Raw genomic sequence first — 13,396 nt, 5'->3', positions numbered from 1 at the left:
AAAGAGCATGGAGACAAATACGCACATGCTCTTTCGCTTTCACTATTTGTCGTTTGCCTGTCTCTAAGGAGTAATTTATAATACAGACAATCTTTTCCTCTGACCATTGGCCAGACAGATGTCTTTTCTCGCACAGATACACAAGTGCACACACACCCTGCTGAGGTGATCATTTTTACAGGTGAAAATTGCTGAAGAGGAATGGGTGAATGACAAGGAGGGGAAATAAGGAAGGAAGAGGGGGGAGAAATGAAGTGATAACTGTATGATGAAGTGTGATAACGTCAGGAAAGGGAGGAAATGGATGTTGGGATGGATGGAAGAAAGGCAGCCTGCAGATCAATACTCAGATCCACAATCTGCATCAACAGAGCAGGCTTTTTTTAAATGTCGTTTCTGGGATTTTTTGTCTCACAATAAAATGCAAACATTAATTCATATTTTTAAAAGAAGATCAAACAAAAACAAAAAGGCTGATGTTACAAATTAGGACTTCATCCTGACTGGTTACATAAGCAGATGCCTTTAACCTCACAGAAAATCTCGATATAAAATTAAAATAAACAAATATGGATACTTATATCAGCAGAAAGCAGAGGCTTTTAAATTTGTCTGTTTTTTTATTTTTTTACAAAAGGGTCAATAAAGTAAGTACTATTCATTAAAATCCTACTTTTTAGAAGCATTGAACGCATCTCCACCCACTTGGGAAACTGCAGTGTTGTCAAGACAACGGGTAAACTGTCGCCTAAGGAAACATGGCGGAGCTGCTGAAAATAAAAAGTGAAGTTGAAGAATTCAAAAAGGAATACTTCTACAGAAACAGGTATTTTTCACATGAGTACGTATCATTAATATATGAAAGACCATTGTGGCTGTTGTTAAAAGTTTGGCAGTTGAAGCCAAACCATTACACCAATTAGCGTAACGTTAGCTAGCTAGCTAGCCAGATAACGTTACCCAAAATATCAACAAACGCTAGCGTCATGCTTTTCCCCTGCTAACTAGGATATCATGTTAGTACAAAGCGTTAGCTGTCATTGTTAACTAGCAAACAGCTGTTGCTCGTTGAAAAAACGGAGACAACCGATATCTTTGTCGTGTTTTAGCAAAGACCATAACGTTAGCCAATTAATTACGGTTTAAAAATATATAACGTTATACTGTCACTTGTATGCATCGTCAGTGGTGCCATAACGAAAGCAATTAAAATCTCTGAAGCACAGCTAACGACACATGGAACCCACAGCAAAGGCTATGTACTTGCAAGTGCAGATATTGTACTAGCTACTATTGTTTGTATGGCATATTAATGGGCGTTAATATACATATGGGATAATGTAGCTAACGTACAGCACACTGTTATTTTTATGTGTCTCTGTGTGTGCCTTAGCCAAGCTGAGGAGAACAGACAGAGGGAATACCAGGCCGCCAACCGGATTCAGAGCTGGTTCAGAGCCTCCAAGGTGCGGGCTTACCTCAGGTATGGTGTGTATGTGTACTAGTATGTGTGGTGAGTGTGTTAGTCCAATTTGAATCTTTAAACCAGAGCTTTTTGGTAGGCTACTACTATGCCATAGGCAAAAAAGAATACAAGCCTTAATATTTTATATACCAATTTAAGGTTTGCTTTACCCCCTCAGGGGTTGAAAAACATTCAGGCAGGACTCTAAGAGTTAATTTCAAGGGAAACCCTGATAGTAGATTACTCTCATAATTATCCCACTTCTAGAGCTTTGCAAATGGCCTGGAGAAATAAATGTCGCTTGCACTCTATGCTCCTTTCACACACAGAAAAATGAATGTCCCTATGTCTGTGCTTGTTCCTATACTGTGACCCCAGCACCATTCTGCAGGGTCAGCAGACAAACTTCCAGACAGTAGGTTAATTCAGATTACTTTAGTTAATTGATCAATGCATTAAGTGGATAATTAGCAACAATTTTAGCTGCCTAAGTGCAACTCCGGGGTTGTGCTATCCCCGCTATAAGCATTGATTTTCTGGGCATATGAATGGCCTTTTGGAAATTGATGGCCTCATTGGAGGCAGAGAATCGCAGTGGACTTGCATTTAGAGTATGTTTGAAGATGAATACAAATGTGTGCCGCCGACTAAAGGGGGTGAAAGGCTCATCAGACATGATCGAAAAGCCTGGAGGAGCAGAAATGTTGTGCGCGTGTGTGTGAAAGCGTGTGAAAGTGTGTGTTTGTAAGCGTAATGTTGCCCTGACCTTTTAATTGAAGTCCTTTACGACCTAACATTTGTATGCAGAAAATAAAAGCACTCTTTTCTTTATTGTTTTTCAGGAAGAAAAAAAACAACTAGATCACAGTTTATTAAAGCAGCATTGATTTTAGGGTATTTTGTGATTTATTTAATTAAATTATGTTATATACAGGAATGGAAATTTTTGTAGCTTTTAGTCATTTTTTGTTGCAGCTCCCTTATTTCTAGAAGGTTTACATTTTTGATCTTTTAAAGTATATGTTTTTTCTATTCTTTCTGAGCATAAAATAGACTAACTAAAGATCAAACTAAGAAATACACAATTTTCTTCCATGTGTATCTGAACTTTTTTCAGTGTTTTCCTTCATTTCAACTACTATAAACTACATGTCCAATCCTCTACTCAAATTGACTTTTTTTTTTTTACAGCCATCTGCACAAGAAGGCAATCATTATACAGAGGATATGGCGGGGCTTCACAGCAAGGGCACGTTTCAGACAAATGGTGAAGGTAAGCCAGCACCTGGAACGGCTATAGATATATTGATTATGTTATGATAGCATGCATTAGAATTCAATTGCTATATACCTAAGTCCCTGTGTCTGACCTTAAGAAATATAATTCACTCATTACACATTGGGAAATTAGCACTTAGGAAATATGATGCAATATGATAAGGAATTCCATCTATATTGCATCCTGGGATGTATATAGAAAAAGTGTGGAGAAGAATAGAGAGAAGGAAAGAGTAGAGGAGTTTGTGTGTGTATGTGTGTGCTTTAGTAAAACAAGGCCTCATTTTCAGCATATTGCCTCCAACTGCTTCTTAATTGAACAGATTGTTGATACCGGATCCAATACCCAGCGCTCTCACGTATAATTTTCTCCTGGATTGAGTTTTGTAAACGTATCACAACAAGCTATTTATCATGCCTGTAAATTGACTGTTTGCTAAAGCATAACTGCCAGCCGCCGTTTGGGAGGTGTTCAAGAAATGGAAAGGGGGGGTTGGATGGTGGGGGTGGGGTTGAGGAGTGTTAAAATAAACGATGAAGGATGTGTCACAACACACATATGGGCTAAAAAGAGGCTGTTTGGTCTCATTTAGAAACAGACGAGCACTAATTTGAATCACTCAAAATTGCCACAGCGCACTATTTTGAATTAGCCTTGAGAGATTCTATCCTTCCTCTTCTCTCTCTCTCTCTCTCTCTCTCTCTCTCTCTCTCTCTCTCACACTCTCTCTTGTTCTCTCTCTCTCTCTCTCTCACTGTCTGTCTTTTTCCTCTCTCACTCCTGCGGACCTTATCATGTGTAATGTGTCATGCACAAAGCCTCATCTCAAAACATCAAGCTGAATTTACAACCTCCTTTCAAGTCTTTGTCATCCTTCTCCTTCCTCTCCTCCCTCTCTTCCCTGTCATTATTAAAAAAAGACGTGTTGAGATATGAATCCCTTTTATGGCCGACTCTCCAGTTTGCTCCTGAAATGTGCCCCCAGTGGTCGGCCTGCACGTTTGGTGTGCGACAGCTCATTGAGTACACCACTGAATATTCTCTGGCCTTTTGTTTGTCACTTCTGGCAGTGCTGTCATTGATTATGAAATCCAGAGGAGAGCGTTTGGCCGTCATACATCTCCATTAGCTCGCTGCTTGACTACCATAGATTTTCTTGGCCCTTGTCTGCGTTGGTGTATTAAGAGAGTACCGTCCTCCCCTTGATACAAAGTCCTGCTAACCTCTCTCTCTCTCTCTCTCTCTCTCTCTCTCTCTCTCTCTCTCTCTCTCTCTCTCTCTCTCTCTCCATTCCCCCGACTTCTTCTCTTGTTCCTCTTGTCTCTTTTGCTTTCCCTCTCTCCTTTTCTGCCCCCTTCCCTCCTCCCTCCCCTTTACAGTGGCCCTTTCTGGCCTGCCTTTGTGCAATGTATTATGTATAAAGAGCTCTTTATCTTTGACGCCTGCTGTGGACAGATCAGAGGGCTGGGAGACAAGATGTAACACCATCTTTTCCTTTGTGTTCACAGGCGGCATATTTTATCATGAAGATGAATTTCTACGAGGAGATGGCGGTCAGGGTAAATATCACCACAGTGTCTTGTTTTAGCAAATGGAGTGTCCGGGTGGGGGGGACACGCTGTTTCTTTGTGTGTGCTGTGAATGGGAGGCCCATGAAAAGCAGCCTGTAAGCACTTCATCACACCTCTTAATTGCAAAAATTTCCATCATAGCAACTTCCATGCAGTTTTTTTGTCTTACTTTTTAACATCTAGCATCGTGTTGACATTCCTGTACAATTTAGTTTTATACATCATTTAGGCCTTACAAAACAGGTATAATACACAGAAAAGAAAATCCAAATGATGCTATTTCAGAATGTTTTATTGTAATTATGTCTCGACTCATTAGACATTAGTCCATGTACACTGACAACATTGTCCACTTCACTGTCCACTATTAAATCTGCCTTCTATTTCAGTTTTAGCAATATTCTTTTTTTTTTTTTTTTTCTCAGTGCTCATGACCATCAGCAGACACTACTGTTCAACTCATAAATCATAAAACCGTGGCTGTGACTTATGCTTTGGCACTTTTACACAAGGATATTGCACAGAAACCTTATATTTTTACAATTCCATATAGCCTACTCGTTTGGCTAACTGTTTCATTCTGCCTAAACCATTAAAAGGTTTTATAGGCCAACAAAAAAATCCACTAGTGTTTATTGAAGAGGGTGTGTCGCCGTCCAGCTGGACAGAGATGGTTGCAGTATTTTCATATTGGTGGAAAAGCTTGGAAATTGAAGGCTTTAAGTTTTACACCTAATAGAAATCCAAACAAATAAAGCTGACCACCCCGTTGTTTCTATAAATGTCACATAATAGGAGAGACATAGATCCAGGAGTAGTGTTTGACCGAGCTGTTTTAGGTCACAGGGCGAAAGGTTAGGGTTGATGTCACCATGTAGAACAGAGCAGAAGCTTCTGAAGTTAGAGAAAATAGGCCTTTATTACCCATATTAAATAACCATAGTTTCCTAAAGGAAGCAATAGGAATTTTAATGGAAAATAAAAATATATGTGAATAGGGCAGCAAAGTGGCTCAGTGGTTAGCAATTCAAGAAGGTACTGGGTTTGAACCCCACAAGGGCCATTTTATTGTGTGCGTCTGTCTGGGTTTTCTCTGTTTGCTCCACTTTTCTCCCACCATAAAAGACATACATGAAGGTATTAGGAACACGCCTACCACTACCCTTGACTAAGGCTTTGGCCTCAGCAGTAAAGTTGGTCCCTGAGCACTGCACTGTGTACTCCTAAAGATATGTCATGGCTATTGTGTAAGTTAATACTTAAGAAAGTAAAAAATTGTTATAACTACAACATATTAAAAGGGTATTGTAAAAGTATATGTAGCACCTGGACTTGTTCTTATTCATTATGCCACCTGTTGCTGTGTATGCCAGACTTAAAGAGAAAGTATGTTAGTATTTTTTAGATTGCTTATATTGTGCAAAATACTGGCAGGACTGTGAGCGCTTAACTATACCATCAGAAACTCTTCTGATACATTACATTTTTTGACAGAATGAAGCAATAGTCGTTGTTCATGTGTATGAATCTGGAATAGAGAGAAAGAGAGAGGGAGCTACCTTCTGCAAAAGTGAATGAGTGAAGGACATCTCTACTCATAGACCATCTTTTACCAAATAAGTATTCAGTGTGTAAATAAAGGGAAAAAGAAAAAGGGAGACACAAAGCGAGAAACAATCATCTCAGAATCCCCTTGTGACACTTTCTTTGAATCAATTTGGATTCTTTTATTTTTTCTCTCCCCTCCTGTTGTCTTTATCACGGCGTGGTAGCTAACAGAGGATAATGTATTAGGGCTGTAATAGAAACCCGTGTTTACATGCCGCACCTCGGATTTGTATTAGATTCAACAGCATCGATTTCACTAGTCAACAAAGGTCAGCAAGAACTCGGGAGGCGGCAATTACTTTATTTAAAATTATCTATTGACTGGCAGATCAATGCTAATTCTCATTTTGCTCTTTGTTGTTTTTCACCATCCTCCACTCCACCTCTTCTCTCCTCTCCCCTCTTCTCATAGTGTGATTATTCTTTTACCTGCCATTGTTTTAATCTCCTAATTAGTCTGAAGGACATCCGCCCCCTTGCTTTAAAACGGTCCACTGGTGTGTGTGGGTGTGTGTGTGTGCTAGCTAATCTGCAGCCTCCACAATCAATGTAGACTGATACAGTTAAACGTTTGGAGCTGTGACAGCTGGCCTCCCTTTGATTGTCCCTCCATCACTGCAGAGGAAAAAACTGCATGCATGGTTATACATGGTTTAAAAGTGTTCTCCCATATATGTTGATACCAACATCTATATTATTTTTTTATGTTTTTTATCTGTCCTCTGCAAGTTTATGCAATGAAAAGAAGCATTGGCAAGACTGTATTTACAGTAGACAGCATATACAATGAGAAGACACATAACAATGTCTGTTGGAAGAGCAAAATTAATCTGAAGAATTAAGACCTGAAAAAACTGTTACATCGGCATGACATGACATGCCATGATTCTTTACCTTACTGTCTTTTAAGAGCAACACTATTCAGTGTTAGTCATTAAAACAATTGCTATGTGAAACAAATGATTTCTTTCATATTTGTTTTATAATTAAGCATCAAAGATGCCACACTATTAGATTTTCCATACCCCATGTTGTTGGAAAACATCTGAACAAAACTTATGTCATTCTTGAATCCTTCACAGATCCAGAAGAGATGGAGAGGATTCTTTGTGAGGAAGTATATTCATAACTACTACGCACGCAAGAGCTATCTGGAAGGACTTTCCAGGAAAAATGAACTTGTGAGGTAAAAAAAAGGCTCAAGAAAGCAGACGGTTTGATAGCATGGCAATTGAATGAATACTACACATACTGCATGTTAAGGAAAAATTTAAAAATGTAAACATTTTAAATTAAAAAATTAAAAAAAATGTAACAACTCATTTCACATACGTGAAGAAGATTTGGGAGACCTTGATGAATTACAAAGCATGTAATGAACACTCAATTGAGAAGGCAGGACAGTTTAACCATGATGTGTTATCGTGTCGTGCCGTCCCAACTCTCTGAAGGTCCTGTCTTCCTGAAGGTGTATTTAAACTCATGCTGGAGGCGTTAATTTTAGCTGAACCTTCGAGGCAAACAAAGATATTGCGGGCTCCCAAATATCTCAGCACAATCAAAATGTGTTTACTTTCTGTATGGTCTTGGCAGGATGAGAGCACTTGAGGCAGCACTGTCTTATCATACAGCTGTTACATCTCCCGTCTTCCATGGAGACACAGAGTTGAAGTAGTCTACTTCTCAGCCTGGAAAGGTTATGAGTTTATGTTGGACACTGACCTAAATGACACCTGGGTAACACTGCCTCAACTTACATAGGATGAGTTCATAAGCAGGAAATTCCACCACACTGCACAATACAACAGGTGCCTTAGCGACAAGAAGTAAACAAGGTGTACCTTTTTGTAAAGTTGTACAATTTTGAAAGGAAAGGAAATGGTTAAATACAATACTTCACTTCTCTTCCTCTGTCTCACTCTCTGTCTTGCTGTGTTTTTGTACCATTTTTCTTTTAAGTGTTGTGGTAAAACCTTTTTTTTGCCCAGGGACCAATACAGGACCTACAAGAGAGTCCACTGGTACATGTCATTAAAAATGAATTGATTTGATTAGTGTCAAGGCAGTTGTTTAAAAGGTGTACCTGTAACCTTAATCTATATTCTTGACGTTCAACTTCCGGGATTGCTCCGAGTGAACACAGAGGTATGAATTAGCAGAACTTTTATGCATTTCTTTCACATCTACTGCAGCCATATTCATTGTGTTCACTCGGAAGGAATCAGTTCACATGGCAAGGCACTTGTAATGACATCTCGAACATGTTAAGAGGCTCAAAGCACGTTTAAAACCTGCCCCGTTTCAGCCGCCTGGGTGCGAAAGCTAGCAGTAGCATAACTCAGAGTAGGCAACACCGATTATTTTCGGTTTTCTCGCTACTGACAGCACTACGTGACAACACTACGTGACAACAAACAACATAGCTATGTGTTGAAATCGACCGGAATTCTCCTTTAAAGAAATGCCATTATACCAGAGCACGTTTTCCTCCCATCCCCGAATGCTGTGTGGAGTAGCCAGAGGGTCTGTGTGTGTGTGTGAGAGAGAAAGCGAGAGCGAGAGGTTTTTCGTAAGATCTGTACTTGCGCGGTTGTTACCTCAGAGAAAGAGAACAGGAACAGGGACAGGGGGAGAGGAAAGGAAAAGTGAAGGGATGAAAGAGACAGAGAGACTATTAGATACAGAGGGAAGAAGAGAGAGAGAGAGAGAGAGAGAAGTCCTCTAGAGCGCTCGAGGCTAAGAGAGAGAGAAGTGAACGATGTGAAGAAATTAAAAATTAGCCTCTGACTTGAACCGCAGCTCGTGCATTAATAAAACATCCTGTGCTCTAGGGCTTACTGCTAGAGATACGCCATCTTTTATTTTTGACAAAAAAAACCATCACGTTTAGCTAATAGTCACATTTTTAATGTTGCTAATATATTTTACCGGAAAATATCTTTAGGCTTCTGCTAAAATTAAATGTAAATTTGTTAAAGTGCTCTTTGGATCACTGACTTTCCCCCTCACGTCCCCACCAGCATTCCACCTTTCCCCCACACTCCCTGCCCCTTTTAGAGGTAAGGGGAACAAGGCTGTTAAGGTCCATTAAGAGTTTTGCCACTTTACACAAAGAGAAACACACACAAACACAGACAACTTTGTCAGGTGTTTTGGCACTATACCAATGACGAAAGATGGAGAACTGGTAAAACTATGCTTATACTAGTTTATCTTTTTCATTATGCTTTGCAGGAAACAGTCATAGCCACTATATACTTAAACTGAGCATTTACAGAAATCATAGAGAAAATATATTTGTAACGTGTAAAGACCAAAGATTACACAGCTTGTTATAACTTGTAATATGAAAACTGGTAAACTAAGCAACTAGGCTGGATCAGATAAGTTTGCATATTACAGTTCATAACAGTACAATTTTTATTTTGCAATTTTTAGACCCTGCCTAGAAAAACAATGTCTTTTAAATATTGCTATGCTGTCATACACATTTTTCCAATCCCTACATGGTATATTTTAAAAACAATCAAATACAAAGAGTATGTATTTAGAGATTGAGTTGGACTAGATCAGAGAAATGTGGTAGTAAAGAATTGTAAAGTAAAAAAAAAACAACAAAAAAACAAATTCAAAGAGCACGAGATGTGATGTCATTTTACTTTTGCTTTGGTCTTACTGTTTCATTATCAACTGTGTGACATTCCCAGTCTTCTCATACACACACACACACACACACACACACACACACACACACACACACACACACACACATAGCCCTTCCTCCACAGTGGTTTGGGGTGTTGAGGTAATTTTCTCTCCAGTTAATCACATGTTTATTTTGTGCTGCCGGGTTCACGATCAATTAACGCCGTTCTGGCATTTATTTAAAATATCCTTTCTGTGTTAGCTGCTGAGCCCTTGGATTGCACGCTGCCTGATCACTCACCCCGCAAAGGTCTGCTTTTTAATCCACCAGACTCCCTCCCTCTCGTAAGTCTGTCTGTCTGTCCAACCCGCTGCATAAATTATTCAAAGTTGGACTAATGGTCCCCATTTAGTGCAGGCTGATCGGCTGCGCATGGTAATGATATAGGAGTAATACATAGACTGCCGAACCTCTCTCTCTTCTTTCTGACTCTGTTTTAGCCCCTCTTTCTCTCTCATGACAGATCTCTCCCGCACAAAACCATCTGTGTCATTTCATTAGGTACAGCATCCAGCTAATACACGCTTTTTACACTACCGTCTTCTATCCCCTGCTCTCACTCCACCTCCCTCCCTCAATCTTTGCCTCTCTCTTTCGCCTTCTCTTCCTCAATCTATTTCGCTCTATATCGTTCTCTCCCTTTCTCTGCCACCGGTACGCTGTGCTTTAGTGTCCATCCTCATTCATCCTTCCTCTCCTTCTGCATAGCCTAATGAAGTCAGGACCCCGGCGCGGTCCCCACTCTGCCACAGTTTTCCTTGATACCCCAACAATTTATCACTTTGTCAGGGAGACACTTAAAGTTCCTGGGCTTTAATAAGGGCATGCAGTGGGACGATGGGGGCAATTAGGAAAGCGGAGCAAACCCGCTTTGCATATTTACTAAATGTGCTGGTGTCATCGCTGTTGCCACCAACACGGCCTGTTGACTGCATGAATTATTCCTCTATCTGCAATAAACAGCTGGGTAATTATTACTGCCATAATCAGATAAATAATTCTTCCTGTGATGTCGCAGCGACATGGCAAAATCTTTTAACTTATCCTAAAGAGAACAAGGGAGAATTTATGGACTTAGTGTTGCTAGGCTGAGCAGCACTAGTGTTTTTTTTTTTATTTACATTTTTTTTATTCTTCTCTTCTGGTGTGATGCTGTCTCGCTTCCTCTCTCTCTACTTTTTCCTGTCTCTCTTTACTCTAGCCTTCTTCATTCCTCCCTCTCTTGTGTCCCTCTCAAGGACATTCATGAAAGGAGAGCTGCTATGGTGGAGAGAGTGCGAGCCTGCCTGCACGCCAGCCCTGCGATCACTCTCTGCTTCTATGCGTCAGTCTTTCTTTTGCTGCTCTTTCTTTCTGATCCAGTTCGGGTGGAGACAAGTTCATTCCTTCAGTCTGATTGGATTTGTGTGTGTGTGTGTGTGTGTGTTGAAGTATAATCTGGGTGCTGTGCTCTTCCTGCCTCTTTAGGAAATGACTTTGGAGAGTAAAACAATGGAGAAACGTATAATGTATGAAATTGTAAATGTTTTTTTTTTTCTTTTTGAATATTAATTGGAGATCATTTAAACGCTGAAATCATACATCGGTTATACTACTTCAGTGAATTAGTTAATCAATCAATCAGTCAGTCACTTAAATGGAAACGCTGTGCTATGAGGGTGTTGAAGACTCAATACATTGAGCCGGTCACTGTCTAAATTGACTGGCTGGCTACCCCCTCGTTGCCAACTATTGAATCATTTAATTGGAGCAATTAAAACAGCCAATCAGGTCAAGCCTCCATTAAATATTTAGAACCTGGCCAATTAGCTGCTCTGGTGCTGGCCTGTGCGACCGCAGGTATGGCCTGCTATCCCACAATGCCTCACTCTCTGATATCCCATCAGCCCTTTACACACCATTGTGAACCAGGTAGTAAATAATTGAGGAAGACGTGAAGAATTTAGTTGTACTATATTAGCCATTTAAATAAGTTAACAGTCCAGGGTGAAAATGTCAGTTAGAGTTTCAATTATTTGAAAGTAGTTTAGTATGCTTGATTAGCTTGTCCAACAGTTCAGCAGCTATCAAAAGTAATCTGTAGTCAGAGTGCTCGTACTGCATTACATGACATGCTAAGGACACTATAATTGCCCAATATTCATTGTTATTTTGTATTATTTGCAAAATAACTAACTGTAATCTATATATAAAATAACAATTAATAGCACAACAGTTAAACTGTATAAGTACCATATAATGTAATGTACTGACATGATAATGCAATTTGAGCACATTCTAGTAATACTCTTATCTCTTATCAACTATAAAAATATTTTCCAGTAACCAGATTGCATTAAAGGATAGGTTTACAATTTTTCAAGATTATCTTAAAACAATAATCATGTGCCCATATGTACAGTGAAACAGGTGTTGCTTGCTATAATCACTCCTCCTTTCATACTGGCCATGAAGAGACCACTTACTAAAGTGCTTTCAATGGAAGGGATGGGGGACAAAATCTGCAGTCCTCCTTCCTTGCAATAATGTAATGTAATGTAAAAACTCCCTCTTTTTCTGACTATCTCCACTGCAGCTTGATAAGGACACACTGTCCAGAGAAACACAAAGAGGGTGCTTTATACAAAAAGACTAACTTTGGAAGATACCCAGTTGATTTGTCTAACTTAGAATGCTCAAGCCTCATATTAGCTTCAGATAAACTTAGAACGCAAAAACCTGTTAAGTGGTAAAATAGCATTGATTGTCGTTGAAATACAATAATGGCAAGTTCATTGTCAAATCCCTTCTAGATGGTTTTCTCGATAAGACTATAGTTATTTGCATGTACTGTCAATGTGAATTAAGTTACCACTAGAGTGACTCAAATACCATTTGAGCATTAAAACCTCGAAAAATATCCTTTTTAAAGTACATTCAGAACAGAAAAAAAATTAATTTGCGATTAATCACGAGTTAACTATGGACAATCCTTTTAATATTTTGATCGATTGACAGCCCTAGTACATTTATGTTTTGCTTTTCAACCTTCTCACTCAAGAGAGATACAATTATGACTTTATCTGCATTAAACGCAATATAGTCCTTTCTTTCTTTCTTTCTTTCTTTCTTTCTTTCTTTCTTTCTTCACTTTCACTCAGTCAAATACACACACACACACACACACTCAGGGCATGTGCTGCGTGCCGAACAAGGCTAATGAGGGTTGTATGTTGTGGCGGCTTGTTGGGTCGACACAGATCGAGGTGCCTTCAGCCGTTACAAATCTGTTTGGCTTTTGTCCACTACACAGCAATTAATAACACTGGGACTGGGGGCAGGGAAGCAAAGGTCACCCATTCAGCCCCTGACACACACACACACACACACACACACACACACACACACACACACACACACACACACACACACACACACACACACACACACACACACACACAGCTCAGACACAAGCAGACATATGAGAACAGGTCCTGACCCCCAAAAACATTGCCGGCCTGTTTTTAAGGTGGTATTAATGTATGAACGAACAGAAATACACACATATACTGTAAACATAAACATGCACCATGCAACCAGACTGTCCAACAATAAACCATAACTTTATATTTTACATTAATAAGTAATATCCCTGTTAGCCAGGTGGACAAATAGAGGCCAAGCAACCTCTATATTCTCTCACACACACACACACGCACGCACGCACGCACGCACGCACGCACACACACACACACACACACACACACACACACACACACACACACACA

At 39.7% G+C, this 13,396-nt stretch overlaps 1 protein-coding gene across 9 annotated transcripts in view; it reads left to right on the top strand.

The window, feature by feature from the left end:
- Nucleotides 1-672: 672 nt before the first annotated feature.
- spata17 (spermatogenesis associated 17) overlaps nt 673-13,396 on the top strand; it is a 52,084-nt gene continuing 39,360 nt past the window's right edge. For all 9 annotated transcript variants that reach the window (XM_035999356.1, XM_035999355.1, XM_035999353.1 and 6 more), the window contains exons 1-5: nt 673-826; nt 1,394-1,483; nt 2,657-2,738; nt 4,253-4,303; nt 7,006-7,109. In XM_035999356.1, coding sequence (XP_035855249.1) covers nt 759-826; nt 1,394-1,483; nt 2,657-2,738; nt 4,253-4,303; nt 7,006-7,109 — 395 coding nt within the window. In that variant the 5' untranslated portion in view covers nt 673-758. The remainder of the gene's footprint in view (nt 827-1,393; nt 1,484-2,656; nt 2,739-4,252; nt 4,304-7,005; nt 7,110-13,396) is intronic.

The sequence above is a fragment of the Sander lucioperca genome, chromosome 3, assembly GCF_008315115.2.
Source record: "Sander lucioperca isolate FBNREF2018 chromosome 3, SLUC_FBN_1.2, whole genome shotgun sequence".
Taxonomy (NCBI): Eukaryota; Metazoa; Chordata; class Actinopteri; order Perciformes; family Percidae; genus Sander; species Sander lucioperca.
Note: the sequence above shows the minus strand (reverse complement) of the source record. Positions and strands in the feature narration are given on the sequence as shown.